This window comes from Zingiber officinale, chromosome 5B, assembly GCF_018446385.1.
Source record: "Zingiber officinale cultivar Zhangliang chromosome 5B, Zo_v1.1, whole genome shotgun sequence".
Lineage (NCBI taxonomy): Eukaryota > Viridiplantae > Streptophyta > Magnoliopsida > Zingiberales > Zingiberaceae > Zingiber > Zingiber officinale.
This window is the reverse complement of record NC_055995.1, coordinates 138,768,538-138,789,026: the sequence shown is the minus strand read 5'-3', so window position 1 is coordinate 138,789,026 and position 20,489 is coordinate 138,768,538. Positions and strand designations below refer to the sequence as shown.

The window sequence follows — 20,489 nt, the reverse complement described above, 5'->3', positions numbered from 1 at the left end:
CTAATCATCATGCCTTTGCTGACATACCATATCCCGAGCCGAGCGAATAGGCCGCTCGGCTAACCACTGTTCCCTCGCCACGATTCCGACCGAGCGGACACCTCCGCTCGGCCATTCTGTCCTCGGCCGAGCGGACACCTCCGCTCGGCCACTCGGCTCCGGTTCTCCTGCTTTGGCGTCGGAAATCCCAACCTTTGGCTGGGTAATCTCTGGTTCCGCTCGGACGGGACCCCATTTGTGGGTCCCCCATTCTTACCGCCGGATCATTATGTAATCACAATATTATTATAATACAATTATTTGCCTTAAGGATGTATCGTTTGGAAAAAAAAAGAGGAAAAATAATATGGCAAATAATGATGATGATTAATGTTGTAATTATTGGCAATTATTATTGTCAAATAAGGATGTAAATTAAATTATATATGGTAGTCACAAAAGAGGATAATAAATAGGGTAGTAAAATAGCTAAATTTATGGGGCAATATAAAATGTTCCATTTATAATAAGATCACGGGCGACGGCCGATTGCGGTATCTACTCGTAACGCCCGGTACTAAGTAAGTAACGGGAGTTTATCCCGTCAGCGAGCTGCTGTTACAAAGACGAACTTCGTGCCCGTTTGGAATCACCGATGAAGCCCTCGCGCCTCCTCGTCTTCTTCCCTCTCCTCTTCCTCGCCGTCGCCGCTTCTTCTCCTCCTCCTCCTCCTCCCCATCCCTCGCCGCGATGCAAGGCGTGGCTCGTTCAATCCATCCCCACCGACATGCCGCACCTCCCCCGTGTCCCGGGGGTGCTCTCCACCGGTGAATTCGAAACCTTAATACTGCTCGTGCTTGCTAGGGTTCCTTATCTGCCTTGCGCTCTTGGGCCGTTGTAGGGGACGTGCTGCGCTGGCTGGCGGGCAACGCCACGAAGAGTCTGGACGTGATCGCGCAGTACTGGCAGTTTCTGGCGCAGCCGGACAACCCTAAATCGGGCGATTACGGATTCTCGGCAGAGGATATGGAGATGTTCGGCGCAGGTGAAGGGCGTGCGGTCTACAAATCTCTGGAGGATGCTGCCGATCGAAAGGTTGACCTCAGGCAAGCATCCAAAAACTCAGTTTTCTAGTGTTTGGCCGCATTGTACTTGTTCACCTGCCTGGTTGCCTAACATCTTCTCCTTGGGAGACATTGGCATTTTGTGCCTGATAAAAGTTCTCCTCGTCTTCTGTGCTCACATCAGAGAAACCCTAATATAAGGTATCGAGTTCGTGCTTTGTCAATAGCACCTCCAGTGCGCTTTGTCTTGGCATCTTCCCTTTCAGGAAAAACGCCATTTTTGCGCCCTATAGAAGTTCTCTAAATCCTCCCTACTTTCATTAGAGAAACGCTAACATTAGAAATCGCCCCAGTCTGATGTACCTGTGATTATGATTAATAAGGAGAAGAATTGAGTTTTTAGGATATCATCTTCTATAAAGAACGAATCTGAACATGATTTGTAAAAACTTATATAATGACCAGCTTATCACTTGGTAAACTACAAATAGTATAAACAATGACAACCAGGCCTTATCTCACTACCAATAGTATAGTACTTTTAAATAAAAAAAAAAATGCCCTCTTTGGTTCAGAGTAATATTTGATTTTATTCTATAATGTGTTGACGTTTAGGATCCTTCAGCATTCTGGATTTGCCCCAGATTTCGATCAAGAGTCGGCTGATCTTGCTGCAGGAAGGCCAAATGTGAAGAATGTGACATTACTGCTTGGTGATTGGTGGGGTTCAGGCATTGTCCATGCAAAAGTCTGGATATCTGATGGCAAAGATATGTATATTGGTTCGGCTAACAATGACTGGAAATCTCTCACCCAGGTATTTAGATACTGTAAAAGATATGGAATATGCCTTTTGAATGACACATTCCCTTTATGATGTCCTTCTGTTCTTTTTTGACTTTGAAACATGTTTCAGTAGCTACTCAACCATTGTGGTCAATGATTTGTCCTTGAAGATTGTGATCTGGTTATTACAATTTAAACAGATGCTTGGCTAACTTCTGACTTTGAAACTCTTCTATAGGTGAAGGAGGTTGGGATCTATCTTGTTGACTGTCCTAGCATAGCCAAATGGATTGAAACATACTTTGGAAATTTGTGGACTCTTTCGTCTCTCAATTCAACAGCTTATACAAGAACAGTTTGGGATAAACAATGGCAAGTTAAGAGAAAAGTGCCTTGCTGGTCACATTTCGTCCATGAAAAACTTAGGTGCAGGTATATTTAAATATCACCAAAACATAACATTAACTATGCACAATTTATTTAGTTTGCATTTCCAAATTCCAACTACATGTGCTCCAATGTGTTATTGAATAATGTTTAATGGGATTGTCGCCCTCTGTCAAGTAGATTGTCAGCACATTTCTGTCACAAAATGAAAAAACATATTTATTGGTGTTCGTAATATTGTTGACACTAGATAAATATGATTTCATGCTTGTGATAAGATCATGTTGTCCAAATAAAGAGATTGTATGCAATGGAATGCTGAACCTTTTTTCCTTACTCAAAAACACCTTCTCTTTGAACAACATTTAACTAAAGCATGACAACTACAGCCCTAGAAGAATGTTATTATTTCATAGTTCTTAGGTGACCAGTTAATAAGTAGTAGATTATTATACCTTAGACTATGTCAACTCTATAGAAACCCATTGGGCTGAGATTCAAGTTTTATATATCAGAATCAAAAACATCTAGACTTGACAATAACATCTCTGAATCTTACCCAAATGACTTTATGTTGTATGAAAAGCTTTTTTTCTTGCGTTTACATGTCAATTTTCTCCATTTTTTCCTTTAAATCATCAGGTCACCACTCCCTTCCTCTGTTGTTGTCCATCACGTGGATGGGTATCCAGCCTTGGCAGACCCCTTTATGCTCCATATCCCAATTGAGACTCCAGGATCCAATTTATCTTCTACATCACGTCACTCGAGTTACCTTTCATTTGCACCACCAGAGGTAACTGTCAAACATCTTATTTTGTTTAGAAATTTTGATCTTTACCAATATGAAGCAGTGTTGCTGATACGAGTTCGTAGTATCTTTGCATTAAACACCATAATTATCCATCTCAAGGCTCTCATTAGGTCTTATTTGTGTGATGTGGAGTCTCAAAGCTCAATTTTTCTGCCCTTATGTTAATTATCTCAATGCAGCTTGAAATTAGTTGTATGCTATTATACTTGGACTCATCTACCCCCTTCAATACCATGTTGAACACTAACATTTGGATGCCAACATTTTTGAGTTGGCTGCTAGATTTGACCATTTGACAGACATGGCTAAAGGATCAACTTCTATGAGCACCCTTAATAACTTCTACAGATATTTGTGAACAATTAGGTTGGTGGGTATCATTTATCCTCCCTTTTTGTTGCTTTTTCCATGTACACAATGCAGCTTTCATTTCGAAGGTTCCAAGCTGATGAACAAGGATGGGTGGACACAATCAAGTCTGTGCGATTTGGAGGAACTGTCAGGATTAGTACCATGGATTGGCTTGGGCAATCTCAATATCTGCGACAAATTGTCTTCTGGCCTTCCCTCTCATCTGCAGTCTCTGAGGTATACTACTTTGCACATTTACCGTGAATTTTACTTACTGAGCTTGGGCTAATGACGGTTATGAATGTAGTTAATTTCAAGAACTGAATAAGCAATTGTTCGTGCATCTAGTTTGATAACAATGCACTCCTTATCGTTGATCTAAAAAGCTTCTGAAACAGGTCATCTTCTCCAAGCGTGCCACGGTCAACATACTAGTCGCCTACTGGAGTCATTTCCTCGACGGCACGGATGAATACCTGAAATCCATCCTCTACTCCAACATTCTTTGCCACTCCTCAAGGCGAAACAACTGCAAAGGTAGAGTCAACATCAAGTATTACATTGTGCCTGGCTATGAGAAGACCGGAGCCGCAAAATCCAATAACAACGCGACTGGAAACCTTTACCCTGGTTTCACCCGCGTCAACCATGGCAAGTACGCTGTCAGTGACCTGCGAGCACACATAGGCACCAGCAATCTCATCTGGGATTACTTCTACACGACGGCAGGCGTGAGTTTCGGAACCTACAACCCTGCCATTGTTGCACAGCTCCAGGAAATCTTCGACGCAGATTGGAACTCTCCCTATGCCGTTACGGTTGAGCCATTGCACACCTCAGCTTAAGGTCTCGAACACTTGGTACAAGAAGTCATTCTATCGCAGTCAAGCATATACGTTCATACATCATGGCCAAAATTGTGATGTTTCCAATTAGTAGATGATGATCTATGGTGGCAGAAGAAGATGATCAGAGTTGACTGTCTTATTTCTAAACTACTTGTAATTCAAACATGACATTTAAGGAGAAGATTATAAATTTTAGTTGATGATAATAGTGGATGTTAATTGTCCATTAAGAAATGTGTTAAGTGGACAAACAAATATTCAAATAAACATAATGCCTTCGCATGGAGAACTTCATTTTTAACGATGCTCAGCCCTTCCAGGGTGACCCTTGCTTGTCGGGAAGGGAGGAAGTGAAGGGAGAGACGAAGATAATAACAGAGAAGTCGACAAGAAGTGCAGTGAGCATGCAGCGGAAATAGCAGTCCCCTCAGGATGGTCTGTCTAGTGGTTAGCATATGATGTGTTGTCATCATGAGATCTGAGGTTCAAATTTCGATAAAGTCGAAGTAAATAACAGTCCTCTCGGGACGTTCTTTCTTCCTCTTCTGTTCTCCTAAGCAATCGATCGATCAATCGAAGTTGAGCTCGGGGAGCAGACGATAACAATGCAAACGGAAAAATTGATTACCCTCTTCCTCAGCTTGTATATGCTGTTTCTGTGTATCAGTTGGAGGGAATGGATATATGATTTAAGCATACAATAGATAACTCTACAATAATATATCTCATATATTGTATAATTAAAATTACATTTCATTTATTGTACATCTGTTGTAATTATGTTGTAACAGCTATGAATTTATAACTATTACAACATTTTAGTTCTTGTCAGTACGTCGTAGGAGCTACCAAATCCTAATTGCTACAACATTTTGATTTAACAATATTATCAGGGGCGGAACCAAAAAAATTTCAGGGGGTTTGAAAATTTTTTGTAGGTTAATCACTACCAAGATAATAGTTCCAATAGATAATACAAGATATTAATCATCATTCCTATTAGCAAAACAGAGTTAAAAAAAAAAAAAAAAAGAACAACAGGAAATCATCATGCATCACATGTTTGAATTCCTATCAAGTTTCTCCCCACTAAACTTTTAGGCCTTGATATCTCAAGGGTTACAGAAGTCTACCTTTCTTCCATATGTGAGCTTCATTTTCGGGTTGGTATAGAAGTCTACGATGGCTGATGAGTCGGTACAAGAGACAATTAGATTCTAAGAGACTGCATTTGTTGAAAATATTGTAATATTTGTTCATTTTTAATTGTAGAAAAACTATCATTTTCAATGTATACAACTAGACTGTCATTCATCTATTCATCTCTCATTCTATTACGTAAATCAGTCTTCACGGTCTTCATTGCAGAAAAAACTCGTTCAACGGAAACAGTTACAACTGGTAAAACTAATGTCAATTCTATTATACGATAAACCAATGGGAAAACCAAATGTTTTTCAGTCTCAACCAATTTATGAGTAAGAATTCTCAAGTCATCAATTGAAGAAAAGTGAGGATTATCTCACAGATTATAAAAGTAACTCATAAGTTATTATTCCAAAAATAAATAATCAGTACCAAAGAAGTCCTCGGGATAAAAATCAGCAAGATGCATGAGTTTGTGAACATCAAACTGAGAGAAAGAATTTCTTGGATGAAAACATGATATGCAATCAAGCAATTCCATACTAACTTCTGAAAAATGATTATTCATCTCTTGTATAATTAAATCAACAACCTAGCATTCAAATTTACAACCATGATAACATTAATAATCAATGAAATCTCTTTAACAATAAATAAATAAAATTTTAGAAATAATACCTGACAAAAAAATCTCCATACAATAATGATGAAAATTAGTGATGAGTTGTCCTCTACACCTGTCATGACCACGAGTTAACATATTATCCTCCATATCAAGTATTGGAATCATATTAAATTCACAAAATGTGTTTACTTGTTCCAAAATTATCTACCATCCATTTTCCCAAAAGTCTTGTAGTCAACATTTCACACTTCTAACTAAGGACATGACTTGAATAATACTTTAATCCCCTTGTTGTATGGAAAGTAATAACTCATTTGTAATTCCCAATATATACTTCATCAAATGTAATATAAAAATAAATTGATAACTCTCCATCTTCTCAATTGAACCTGCAGCAGTACCTTTATTCGCAGAATAAGAGGGGTCATCGTATACATTTCCTAGCACTTCTATCACTGAAGACCACATAGAGCATAGACGTAGTAATGTTAAGTAGTGTGATCCCTAACGAGTATCTCAAGATCTTGCTAAACTAGTTTCTTGATTTTTTTTCCTTTTCCACTAGTGATTTCTTCACTTTCTAATTCAACAATTATCTTATCATATTGAATCTTTCTAAGTTGATCTCTCCTCTTACAAGATGCTCTAGATATATTCATAATTATAGTGAGATATCCAAAAAAATTCATTCACAGTAAAATTATCATGGGTAACAGTAACAAGAACTAATTGGAGTTGATGAGAGAAACAGTGAACATACATTGCAAATGGATTTTCTTGTACTATCAGATATTTCAACTCATTGAACTCACCACGCATATTTGAAACCTCATCATATCCTTGGCTTCTCAATCTAGATAATGATAAACTATGTTAGCACAAATAAAGCATCAATAGTCGTTTTTAAAGAATGAGAACTAGTGTCAAGCACATGCACATCTGTCAGCCTTCGGATAGCAGGCAGATGGGATGAGCCAGTGGAGAGCAGATGTCATGGCAAGAGGAGGTTTTGGGGGCTTTCTACTCTCGCTTGTCTGGTAGGACTTGTGCAGCCCAGCGGATCTTGGACCACTGGAGAGAGAGGAGACCAAGCCTAGCATGTCAATCCGAGCATTCCAATCGGAGATAGGCTTTGGAGTCATGGTTCCCAGCGAGTTAATAGTTCACTCTTCCCATTTCAGTAAGCGTTACGAGAACATGTTCCCAGTGGAGACCCTCTCGCTCTTAAAGGAGAACATGTTCCCAGTTAAGAGGAGTTTGTGGCTAGAACATGTCATTTGGTGTATTTATGGTCTAGGGTTCGAATCCCACTTGCAAAATGATGTCATTTTTTACAAAGACAATGTTTTTACAACGCAAGCCTTGTCGTTTTTTGTTCAAAAACAACGTTTTTACAACGTTAAAAAAACGTTGCCTTTTTTAAAATATATTTTTTAGCAAAAGATAATTCTATTTACAAAACCAAAATTTATTTACACCATAGATTGCTTAAACCTTATAAATCATACCAATTAAAATAACATAAAAGTATAGCTGATCAATTTTCTTACTGTTGAACTATAAATATGTCATACAATTCAAATAAAAAATATGTACATATAATCCACAAATTTTGTATCCATTTTAAGTTTATACAAAACTAAAAATCCTTCTTAGATTAAATTTTTCTCATAATATTGTATCTTCTTATAATATATGAATATCCTTCTTGAAAAAAAAACTCACATTCAATTTTTTTTCACATTCATCTGTGACAAAGAAAATTATTATATTATAATTAAAATAAAGTAGCTCACATAATTAATACATTAAATCTAATGAATATATTTAATATTAAACAATAAGTAAATAATATACACTTTCAGTATAATTAATTGGACAGGTAACGTTTAATAGTCAGCACAAGGATATATATTTGTCCACCTAAGCTTTAGGAAATGTTCAGGCACAGTTTTCATGATGAAAATTTAGCATTCTCTAATAAAATTTGAAAAACCAAACACATGTCTGTTTGCTAGTGAAAGCCATATTTAAATGAGCTTCACCAAATGAAGAATTACATATTGGATAACTAGTGAACATTCAAACATAAACCAAGAAATCATCAATTATTTATATGATATTTTGGTCCTTGGATAGAGTCAAACACATGTTGGATAGTTTTTCCAAAGTTTTGAAACCTTAGAATTAGTTTTTATTATACAACAAAACATTCAGCCTAATTCAACTTAACAATTGTGTGAGAATCAATAACTGGAACAATTTATAGTAGACACTAAGGAGTAGTTTAATATGTAAAACTGATTAAGGCTCAATAGTTTATATCTACCTGGTAATTGTGTTATGTTTATCTAACTTCTTTATCTAGTGTGTATGAATTGACGGGTCTGAGGGCTTGATAACTGGTACGAAGTCCAGATAGGTCAAGGAGTGACTTGATATCTGATAGAAAATCCAACTGGGTTTGTGAGACCTGACAACTAACTAAAGTTTAGTTGGGTTTGTGGACCTGACAACTGACAAGAAGACCTAATGGGTTAAGAGGCAAGTCAAGTGACAGCAAATGGTAAGTAAAAGTAAGTCACTGAAGAGATAGATCTGGTAAGGACGAGTCCCAGTGGGACTATAGGCGCGGTCCAACTTAGAGCCATTTTGGATGTCTAAGCTGAGACCATGATTAGATCTTGGTCTTTTGAAGATAGGATTTAAGTCATAAATTGATCATATTTTTCTAATATGCTAACTCTGTTTTGCAAGGTAATTTTTATTACTTGAACTAACGTATTTTGTAGGAAATCAAAGTTGTAAGCCAGGCGCTCGGACATAGTCCAAGCCCCCGAAGGTCTATGAGTCCGAAGTTGGTCCAGACATCTAGAAAGGGGTCGAATGGGCAGCTAGTTGAGCTGAGGTGACACACGCTGATTGACCAGTATACGTCACAGTCAGCGCTCAGAGAAGGATAAATTTTCAGAGATAGAGTTTCCCCGATGTGCAGCCTCATCAACACTCCAATCTCCCGGGGGTGGTCTGGGTGCTCGGAGGAGGATAAGTCAGCGAAATCCCAGGTCTCATTGGAGGCGCTCGGGGGCGGTCTGGGTGCCCGAAAATGACCTACAAAAAGGACTTCGACCAGAAGTTTCAATACAACAATCGCTCCGACATTCGTACTCGTGCATTGCTTTAAGAAAATTCTGACGACACCGAAAGACTACTCTGACAACCAATGCTCAAGCAATTTCTTCTTCTGTTATTGGTATTTTTAATTTAACAGTTCTTTACATAAATTCTGTAAATATTTTCGAACTGATAGTGATTGTTCAACGAAAGCACTCCACGAGTGTAAGCCTTGGAGTAGGAGTCGCCGAAGGCTCCGAATCAAGTAAAAAAATTATGTTAGTGATTGTTTTTGTGTTCTCATTTCTTTCTTTTCCACTGGGTTGTTTTAACTCGTTAATCCGAAAATAGCTAAGAAGTCATTCACCCCCCTCTAGCATCTTTTGATCCTACAGTAACGATCAGAGTAAAGACTTCAGACGGAGTAACTGAAGTATTTCCAATAAATATAGGGTTATATCAAGGATCAGCTCTAAACCCTTATCTTTTTATACTAATTATGAATTAACTCACTGCACACATTCAAGACACAGTACTGTAGTGTATGTTGTTTGCAGATGATATTATTTTAGTAGATGAAACACATGAAAAAGTAAATTTTGAACTAGAATCTTAGTGGAAAACACTAAACTTGAAAGGTTTTAAGCTTAGTAGAATAAAGACATAATATATGAAATTTAAGTTTAGTAATATTAGACGTAATGAAATAATTATTTAGATAGGAGATGACGAGTTGCTCGAAACCAACAGGTTTAAATATTTAGGATCATTTTTGTAAAATAATAGAGGGATTGAGAGAGATGTCTTATATAGAATACAAGCAGGATAGTTGAAATGGAGTAGAGCGTCGGGTGTTTTATGTGAGTGTAAAGTAGCTCTAAAACTTAACAGAAAGTTATACAAAATCGCAGTTAGACTTGTTATATTATATGGAGCTGAATGTTGGGCTATGACTTGAGCACATGAGTAGAAGATGCAAGTTGCAAAGATGAGGATGTTAAGGTGCATGTGTGGATATACGAGGATAGACAGAATAAGAAATGAAAACATTAGAGAGAAAAATATAGTTGCATCTATTGAGGGAAAACTCCGATAGACGCATTTAAGATGGTACGAACATGTACTTAGACAATCAATAAATGCTCAAGTTAGACGATGTTAAACTATAACAAACACACATTAAATGAGAAAGAGAAAGATTAAAAAAAGACTTGGTTAGAAATAATAAAATAAGATAAAATTTATTTAAATATAGATGATGATATAGTAGAAGATAGAGCTCAATGGCGTAAAAGAATCCATATAGCCGACCAGAGCTGATAGGATAAGACTTAGTTGTTATTGTATAAAGTTGATAGTAAACCTCCTTAATTTACTTGAATCCTTACTAATCATGTTTAAGGTGACTAACTGAAATGGATTAGCAGATCATTTAAGTATCTAATCTTATGGCCCAAAAAGGTAAATCCGAAGTATTATTTTGCTATACCGATCTGTGGCCACTAAATGGTAAGATGAAGGTAGCACTACTAGAACCAAACAGATTTTTGTTTTTAGTTGTCATTTCTGGAAGGCAGAATTCAGAAATTAAAACAAAAATAAATAAATATCATTAACTTTATGATACCATTGTAATAAAATTTATACTTGGACAAAAGGTTTCCAATATTCATCAAAAGTAAAACAATAATCACTATAAATAATCAGAAAACGAAAACACAAATTGTTTCTGTTTTAATAACAACTCTGCTTGATCTCTCTGGCTTCCTAAATTATTATTGCACTTAGCTCCTTGTCTTCTTGTTGTTTTTATTCTACTTTATTAACACCTTTCTACATTATCACTTTTAGGAAGAATTCACGAACAAGATCCAAATTGACATAATGGTCATGAACAAGATCGACAATTGGTTCGGTTCGATTGTTCTGATATCTTCCTGGAAACATGAAAAGATCTGTTGATATCCATTCGAGAACTACATCTCTTTTCAGATAACTACTTTGTTTAACTTATCTCAATCCCTTAGAAAATGTTAAGATACTCTGGACATTAGTCATGTTTTCTTTTGTTCACCTACCATCAAATGAAAGTTCTTAATTATCGTATCCAATCTTAGAATATTTTTTTTAGAGTTTATCCTCTGTTTTTTAGGATGCTTTTAGAGCTTCAAAATTAGTAAATAACTAAGAATTTTCAAACTTAATATGAAAAAAATAAGGAGTAAAATTATAAGACTTTGAGTCTTATTTTTAAATAGCTAAAAGTTAGGGAGCGAAATAAAAAATTTCGTAAAGGTCTTTTTAGTCTTTTTAGGTTTTTATTTTATTTTTCTTTTCTTTTTACAGTAAATAAATCAAAGTATCTGCTCTCTATATATACAATTCCCACGTTAAGCGCACGCCATTTGCTCTCGCTGTCCGCCTCTCTCGGTCCTCATCCTATCACCAACCTCCTCCACCATGGTCGCCTCCGGAAGCGGCGCTGCCTTTTCCATCTCCGAGGACCCCGGCGATTGGGTCCGCGAAGCGCTTCTCGACCTCCGCCTCCCCGCCGAGGTTCTCCTCAGCTTTCGCCGGAGCCGCCACAGGCCCGAGGCGGAGGCCGACGAGGAAGCGGCTACGTCCACCTCCGCGGCCGAGAAGGTGCCGGACGAGTGGGGAAGGCGAATTAAGCGGTCGCGGATGGTGCGCCTCCCGCGGATCGCCGAGGCGCCGCTTGAGGAAGAGCCGGCGGTGATGAAGAGGAGGGCGAGCCCGCAGTCGCCCCTCGATCTGTGCCGCAGCGCGTCGGCGAGCTCCGCGGAGAAGCCGGAGGTGGCGCCGAGGTCTCTGGCCCTCGCTGCCGAAGCCGTCGCCGCCGAAGCTTGCCGCATCGAGGTGAGCAGAGCTTCCCCATCACAACCGCTTCCTTTTCTTGTCCGATACTCATACGACAAAAAATACCATCCATTGCTCTATCGAAACCAAACACTTCTGTGTCACTCACTCCTTCCCAATTTGATGAACATTTTAAAATTCTATATCGAAGTCCGAGGATTTTCAAGAACAGATTGAATCCACTCCTTGAGATCTGGAATTTGGGACTCGCTTTTCTCTCGAACGTTTGCATCAAATGATTCAGATGGAATTTGAGATCGATTTTTTAGGTTTTGCAGAAGAAAGGGATGATGATGCATTCCACTCGTGACCTTCTATCTTTTTTCTAACGCGACATTTCTTCTTCGGATTTCCGCGTGCTCACGAACCTACTCGCCTTCCCATTGGACGAAGCAGTGGGTCCGAAAAATGTGTCTTAATGGTAATCGTCTAAGGTGTTTGCTTTGGAACCGAAATCGTAGCAAAAATCGTGGATTATTTTATTTCGAGGGTGGTGTCGCGTGCGGTATGGTTATCGCGTGCCGCGCATCATGGGCCGTTACAGATTCCGCCATTTCTATACATTTATGGTAGTTTTTTCCCCCACAAATTTTGATTTCTGAAGAGATTTCTGTTTCATTTATTGCGGTTTTAATCTGCATCCTCGCTGCCAAATTGAACGGGAGGAGCAGTGGGCTCGCTTTCTTCGCTGCCTTATCTTCCAAGTAATGATAATTATGAGCGCATTGGATCCGCTTCGGCCATGGCGCTCGCTGTCGACTTCAACAACTCTGACGCTCCTCTTTTCTCTCAGGCTGCGGCGGCACCGTCGATTCCGGCCTCCGCCCTCATCCGACGGCCAGCTTTGAGGAAGATGGTATCTTCTCTTTCCTTCTTCATAATTTTTTTAGTGGCCTCACGGAATCCCCAAATGTGGGCCTCGCTTCTGTTGCCTTCAATTACAAGCCACTTAGAATTGGAAATCTTTTGCCGTCGTCTTCTATATTTAATTAGGGTTGTCATTTGGGTTTGGTGAGCAGACAAAGCTGGAGCTGCAGGCGATGGAACGGACGCTGCTTGAAGAAAGGGCGAAGCTTCGCAAGGTTGATTCTTTTTTCCTTCACTTTGTTTTTTTTTATAAATGAATTCATCGCACGTAGATCAAATTTGGCCTGTTTAATTCGTCGTAATATGTGATTCACGGATGACTGCGAAGCAGGGGATAGAAGACGCGCAGAGGACCGCGGATGCGTTGCGAGCCCATAATCAAAGGCTGAAGCAGGTGTCCCTCTCTCTCCTTCTCCTCTCTACACGGCATTATTTAATGAAACGGATCGATACTTTTTCTTTACAAGAATCATTTATTGAGTCCTTGGAACCCGGATAAAGTCTGATTTGTTTTCTCTTTTTCTTCGGTAAAAAGTCCATTTTTTTCCACATGGCATTATTATTGATTGTGAAGTTTTCTTTGTCTCGTTTCGACTTGGGGTTCCTTGCATTTTAATGGATGAGAGAATCTAACGCTGAATCAGGTCAAGCTGGTCCGGTGTGGCTTGAGTCTTGCTTAATGTCCCAACCTTAATTGGGCCGGTGTGGCTCAGCTGCTTGGGCAGACGAGCTAGACTAGAGCTCATGCCGATTGGCCTGTCTTAGTCGGATTAACACGGCTCATGTACAAGCTGACATAGTTTGACCCGAATCAAGCCAACTTGGCACGGAGAGAACCCAGGCCCTGCTTGGGTTAGACAGAACCTATTAACACTTTTAGTAGACTAGTGGCAGCCAATTGAGTCAGAGCCTGTGCTAGATATAATTCAAATATGGCTAGGACGAACTCAACATAGGTTGAATTGAGACAACTATGGCATGGGCGAAGCCTGGGTCAAGATTGACACCTCTACTCATCATTCATAAAGATTAATATTATAGTTGTAATTTATTTATTGGAATTACTTTGGATATAAGCTAACTCAAACTAGTCTAGTTTTCAAGGGGAAAATTGATAAAAGCTAAAATTTGGAGACCAAACTACAAATATTAACTGTAGGCATAATTATTTATCGAATTGTTTAGTGCTACAATTCACGCTCTTCATAGCTAGCCCTTGTGTTACGTTATATAATTCAATTTGTGAAACAACTTTGCTTGATCAATTGGAAATTTGCCAATTTCTCATTTTAGGCAGTTTTCCTTCATGCTTGAGCGTCTGTTATCATCTATATCCATTTTGATGTAATTTTAATACGACTTCACTTATGAAGTGGTTTAATAAAATAGCCAAACCAAAGAACAATATTTTGGTACAATAGCTGGGAGGGGACCCAGATTCAGAATTTTTCACTATGGTACTCTAACTTCAAAGTTTTCATTAGTTGGGCCAATTTAGATTGTCAGTCTACATTTGCAAAATACTCCTCTTGTAGAACATTACATTTTGTTTATGACTTGGTTCATAGCACTCTACCTAACCTTTGAATTAGGTAAGCTACAATTGATCCTTCTTGATGTCAGCCATCACATCAGAACTACTTTTTTTGGGGAACATCATTTCCATTAAATATGAATGATATATCTGACCAAACCCCATCTGTCACTTCCTATAATGAATTATAACAACCCACAGCCTTCCAACAATCACAATATGATCATTAAGTAGCCACCATATACTTTTCAATCCATATTATCGTCATTTTATTTTTTCAGGGAATGTAGCATCTTAAACACTATTTTGTTCCATAGTGTTTTGAAGAACTCAATGAGCATTTTTACATACTTCATCATGGTGTTCTGTTTTCTAAGAAAGCTTATTTCTACAACTCTACCTGACTTTTCTGCGCAAATTAGATGTTAACAATCTATTGAAACTGATGTCCTTGTTGCAGTTGCGAGCGGAGCTTCCGAAGATTGCAGCTCCTTCCCTACCCAGGCGCGAAGATCTCATTGCACTACCAGACCTCAACGACCCCTTACCCGATTGTTAGGCATGGAACCAAAATGTAAATACTAGAGTTAGGACTCATGAAGAACCAGATCGCTAACAGCAGTCATTCAAATTCTAGTGTTTAATTTGAGGAGCATTGCATTGCTAAGCTGCACGGCTACAATTTATTCAACACCTGTAAAATTTAGGTAATTCCTTTTACTTTCTGGCAATGAAATGATAATTCAGCTTTTGTTCTGATGCTTAGATGACGCCAACAATTTTTGAATTGTTCATGTATCTTTTCATTTTAGCTACCAAGTTTGGATGTAATTTATCGCGAGAACAGATGAACACAGTGAATTCATATGTTACAAGTAGATCAAGAACATGTCCTTGAGACACAGAAGACGAGTACTTGGTCATGCAGGAGTCACTTCTCTGTTTTTGAATATTTATATATTTTAGCCATTTAAAGTAAGTACACATATATCACCTAAAGTGGATATTAAATTAATTTTAAATATAAAAAATATTTTGTAAATACAATATTAATTTGTGAAAGCATGGTTAAACAACTAGTTAATGGCTATAAAAGGTAATTGTTTTTCATCCTGAGAGATTTTTATTTATCACCGCGAAGTCCACAATTAGCAAGTGGCTGACACCCTTAACGAACCCAATCTACCAGCGAAGCCCAAAAGCCCTAAAGTACAGTGGGATCTCCTCCAACCAATTTGCGAATGGATATGTTTCTTTGTCAACTAGAACCGTTGGATTTCAGAAAGACCGAGAGATCTAATGTCAGTTGGACATCACTTACTTGGACGTCTTGGACCAGATCACGCCACCCAACACTTCCTACAACCCTAACCCTCGAAGCAGCACAGGGAGATCTTGCGCGGCGACCTCGGCGGGATTCTTCGCTTCTCGGTTCGTGCTGCTCCAGGTGCTTCTGGGTTTTGCATAGGGCTGTAGTTATAGCCTTCTATTTCTCATCCTTTTTCTCGTTGCTGTTTTTTTTTTTGAAGGGTTTAGTGCGCGTTTTTGTGGAGATGGAGGTTATGTGCCGAAGCCAGAGTGGCGGAGCTGCTTTCTGCTCCATAATGGAGTTATGCGTCGCCGAGATTGCTTTGGCCGTGGAAAAGACTCTCCTTTCGCTTCTTCTAGCGGTAAAAATGGACTTTTTGTTCCACTTGATATCCTTCCAACAATTGTGCTTTTTAATTTGTGTTCGACTACTCAAAATCTCCAGTTTGGAGATGTTTTTTTTTCTTTATTCACTTGCACTGCACGCAGATAGATTAAAATTTGAACATAAAGCACCTTTGCAACTGGATTTGAAGTTCTTGTCAAAGTAGATTTGTGTTTGAGCTATTGCCTGGCTACTTATCCATTAGGCTGCAGTTGCATTGCATTTACAGTTGTGTTTATATAGGTTATATGTTGATGGACCAAGGGGATACTTTATTCTACATAACTAATGCACTTTGCAAATGTCCTAAGGAGTAGGACCTTCCTTGATTTTTTGATTTCTTGATTTAACAAATTCATGTTTTAGATTAGTACCAGCTGATTTTTCCTCAAGTGGTAGTTTATTTCTGTTCTTGTTCCTGTGTTAGTTATATTACAAGAGGTGATGGATTTATCATCCAAGCATGATTCTTTTAGGCTATATAACACTATCCAATGCAAAAATAATAAGAGTGACATTGTGATTCTTATGCACAAACTGTCTGGTTCCTTGTACTTGATTTTTAGATGTTCTTAATATTATGAACTTATTGAAGCTTGAATTAATTATGTTTCATCATAATGGATTTTTGTTTTCCATTTGATTTAGGTTTCTTGTGGTTAGAACTTTTTAGCTGTCATATGTTTTGATTAGCAACATAAGTGCTTTTTGCTTTTTTTAACCCATATCTAGCCTGCTATTTTGCCTGTTAAATACTGTACACGTGCGAAAAATTTTCTGATGCAATCATATGCTTGATTGCACTTTCCCGCAATAAGGTACCTAAAGGCATTATTAAATATGATGTGGCAAAACAACAAACTTACCCATCAAGGGACTCACTGTTGAACTTTGTCTTTATGCCACATATTTTGCTTGAGATTATCTCAATTTATAATATTTGTCAGCATGTTTCAGTTCCATTGTTCATGAACTTGACCTGGAGCTCATATCTGTTAGATTTGAGCAACCCAAGTGTTCAACTTTCATTGATTTATCGTGGCAAGTTTCAAGGGTATTTCTTGGGTGTTTAATGGCCAACTTGTCAGGAGACAAAAAGGGCAAGTTCTAATAAATAAAGCAAGAACAAACGGAAAATGAGCTAATAAAGGAAAAAAGAGCATTCTGTTGGGCTAAAATAATAAATTACCAATGCAACAATAAAGGCTAGGATCACAAAAGATTAAGCTAGTGTGAGATTTTTTTTGTCTACTTGATTAAGATATTAGATCGTGGAATTTAACTCCTGCAGCGAAGCTGTAATTAGTATGATTTTACTCAATCCCAAGCATCATGTTTGTGATGTTTATCCTTTTTACTCATCTACCGGTATCCTAAATTGCTACTTGATCCATTTGATGTGTGTGCTTTGTCACCAAGCTATCAATATTTATGATCTAGTTTATGTTTGTCAAACATTAGAAAAGAACGAAAAAGCCGTTTATGTTTACTGTTATTAGCTTGGTTTCTTAGATTCTCTCAAACTCAATTTCTTCATTTCCACTTAAATTCTTTTGCATAATTCCTTTTTGTATTCATTTAATCTTTGTTTTTCGTAACCTGCCTATATCACTTACTTGATGCACTCAATTGTTCACACAATATCTTGGGGATTGTTTTGTATTTTGATTTATTTAATGCATATGGGAGATCAAGTATTCGTAGGGCAAGAATCTTCCAACTTTGTTGTAGCGATGCTTAACAATGCTTTCTTTCTATTTACGCGGACCATTTGATACACACCTTCACTAATAAATGGAATCCTTTGACATCATTTTACTTGTTTCAGATGGTCTCTTCATCAAGTCAAACTGCTTCACTTGTTGAAGGTCCTGATGCAATTTACAGGTAATACTGTTACCTTAATTAACCTCAAAGCAGTTGTGATCCTGATACGGTAGCAGTGAATAATCTTTGTTTCATTTCTTTGAAGGATACTTCGAAAGAGCAAGGATGAAGCTGTGCCAGAGAACAAGGATGATGGTGATTCAGATGAGGACGAAGAGGATGATGAGGATGACAACGAACAAGATGAAGACCAGGAAGATGACGACGGGGCTGAAGATGATCCTTCTGGGGATGAAAATGATAACCCGGAGGCCAATGGCGAAGGTGGAAACGAAGAGGAGGATGACAATGGCGACGATGATGACGACGACGATGATGGTGATGAGGATGAAGAAGAGGATGAGGATGAAGAGGACGAGGAAGAAGACGAAGAGGATGACCTTTCGCAGCCGCCGGCCAAGAAGAGGAAGTGAAGCCCGATGATGTTATCGGTTGTGGTCGAGATTCCAATTTAGTTAATGCTTGATTAGGAGTGTAGCATTAGAGTGGTTTTAGATTGTCGCTGGCATGTTGATGAACTTGACATCACTACTTTTACTATGCTTTAATCTAAAACAATTATCAATGATTCTAGTAGTTCATATTGAAAATGAAAATGACTCGAAAAACTTTTCATTTTATTATTTTTATATCAGTTTAGCAAATTCATATTCCTAGGGTCACCAGTATCTTTTGTTTCTCTTCGAATAATTTCGATATTCAACTAGCGTTGAGTGAACCTCTTACTTCCTAAGGAGCTCAAAGAAAGTACAGAATTATTAAAAATAATAAATAAAATTCCTTTTCTGTTTAATATAATTAATTACAATTGGAATATTAGAGCATATCTACAACGTTATTAACGTGATGCGTTAATAGTAATATAATATTATATATATATATATATATAATAGTAATATAATATTATATATATATATATATATATATTCAATAGTTAGGCCTTTAATAGCGTTCAATTCTTTTAATGCATTAAATACTACAGTGCATCTACAGTACATCCACGTAGATAATATCTACGTTGAAATATTAACAACGATGTGAATACTTTAATGAATCTATGTTATAACACTCATCATCTCATCCAAAAATATATGGTCCACTACCACATACTCGTTATAATAACATATCTCTTTTACCCACATTACTTTTAACGTTAATACTCATTATTCATGAGTCTCACAGTTCATTCAATCATCTTAAAATTATATCATCTTAAATAAATTTAAAAATATTAAAATTATTATTATTATTTTTAATAATAGCAGTTAATTAACGGTTATAATTTTTTTAATTTAATTCAAATTAAATAAAAATAAAATAATATAAAATAAAATACAAGCTTAAATGGTTGGAAAAGTATGTAAAGAAATAATATTATTACTTAAAAAAAATACACTCATTATTTATTATTTACCTATTTTATTTGATTTTTAATTTTAAAATATAACACAGTACATCTAGAACGATGCGTTAATAGCAATATAATATTATATATATATATATATTAACAACGTTCAATTCCTTTAACGTGTACAGTACCATGTAGATATTAACGTTGAAATATTAGCAGCGATGTAGATACTCTAAGGGCATATATAGTGGAAGGTTTATAGCATGTCATTTATGCTATAAATCTCTCAATATAAACCCCTCCCTACTACATAGGTGAGGTTTATATATTTTTTTAGAAACCTATATCAAAATCTTAGGACCAAGTTTATAAAAAAAAAATAGTAGAGAGAGGATAGAGAGAAAATTTTAAAAGAAGTGGAGTTTTTAAAAGAGAGAGGTTTTATGATAATATAGAGTGATTTTTAAAAGAAGTAAGGGCATCCGTAGTCATAAACCTCTTGAAGAAGTTTATGTTCTGCCACCTCACTGCCGTGTCAAAAATTAAAAATCTCATTTCTTTTAAAAACTCCTCCCCACTACCATAAACTTCTCTACACTCTGACATGCAATGGACATGCAAAATACATGCAGTGGAGTCAAGAGAGAAAATATAAATTTTCTTTACAACTTTTTTATAAACCCGATCCCAAGATTTTGGGACCGGTTTATAAAAAAAAATTATAAACCCCACCCATATAATGGGGGGTGAGGTTTATAACGAAGAGTTTATAGTATAAATCTCATGCTATAAACCTCTATTACAGATGTCTTAAGATTTTGAACTTTTTATGTGATAATGATATGGTAGAGCATAAACTTTTTTAAGAGGTTTACGATTACGGATACCCTTAATGGATCTATGTTATAACACTCATCACCTTATCAAAAAAAATATAGAGTCCACTGTCACATACTCGTTATAATGACATATCTCTTTCACACACTTTCCTTTTAACGTTAATACTCATTATTCATGAGTCTCATATCCACTCAATCATCTTAAAATTATATCATCTTAAATAAATTTTAATTTTAAAATATTAAAATTATTATTATTATTTTTAATAATAGCAGTTACTTAACCGTTATAATTTTTTAAATTTAATTCAAATTAAATAAAAAATA

At 37.1% G+C, this 20,489-nt stretch overlaps 3 protein-coding genes across 7 annotated transcripts; all 3 read left to right on the top strand.

Moving 5' to 3' along the window:
• Positions 1 to 604: 604 nt before the first annotated feature.
• On the top strand, positions 605 to 4,435 carry LOC121986355 (phospholipase D Z-like). Its single transcript, XM_042540246.1, has 7 exons — positions 605 to 806; positions 881 to 1,085; positions 1,659 to 1,860; positions 2,068 to 2,261; positions 2,859 to 3,012; positions 3,454 to 3,618; positions 3,780 to 4,435. Exons 1-7 carry the CDS (start codon positions 635 to 637, stop codon positions 4,224 to 4,226), a joined length of 1,539 nt encoding a protein of 512 aa, XP_042396180.1. The 5' UTR covers positions 605 to 634; the 3' UTR covers positions 4,227 to 4,435.
• Positions 4,436 to 11,509: 7,074 nt separating this feature from the next.
• LOC121986353 lies at positions 11,510 to 15,716 on the top strand. 3 transcript variants are annotated; one of them, XR_006113385.1, is made up of 6 exons: positions 11,510 to 11,991; positions 12,785 to 12,847; positions 13,011 to 13,073; positions 13,190 to 13,252; positions 14,853 to 15,099; positions 15,582 to 15,716. XR_006113385.1 is itself a non-coding variant. In XM_042540242.1 (5 exons), exons 1-5 carry the CDS (start codon positions 11,575 to 11,577, stop codon positions 14,949 to 14,951), a joined length of 705 nt encoding a protein of 234 aa, XP_042396176.1. In that variant the 5' UTR covers positions 11,510 to 11,574; the 3' UTR covers positions 14,952 to 15,151. The 3 variants fall into 3 exon arrangements, 1 of the variants encoding a protein (XP_042396176.1); XR_006113384.1 differs by lacking the exon at positions 15,582 to 15,716 and adding an exon at positions 15,205 to 15,528; XM_042540242.1 differs by lacking the exon at positions 15,582 to 15,716 and having other exon boundaries at positions 14,853 to 15,151.
• On the top strand, positions 15,694 to 18,540 carry LOC121986354 (glutamic acid-rich protein-like). Of its 3 annotated transcripts, none has more exons than XM_042540244.1 (4): positions 15,694 to 15,823; positions 15,922 to 16,062; positions 17,914 to 17,972; positions 18,058 to 18,540. In XM_042540244.1, the coding sequence occupies exons 2-4, from the start codon at positions 15,946 to 15,948 to the stop codon at positions 18,383 to 18,385; spliced, it is 504 nt and encodes a 167-aa protein (XP_042396178.1). In that variant the 5' UTR covers positions 15,694 to 15,823; positions 15,922 to 15,945; the 3' UTR covers positions 18,386 to 18,540. The 3 variants fall into 3 exon arrangements, with proteins under 3 accessions (XP_042396178.1, XP_042396177.1, XP_042396179.1); XM_042540243.1 differs by having other exon boundaries at positions 15,704 to 15,839; XM_042540245.1 differs by having other exon boundaries at positions 15,712 to 15,839; positions 15,929 to 16,062.
• Positions 18,541 to 20,489: the final 1,949 nt, after the last annotated feature.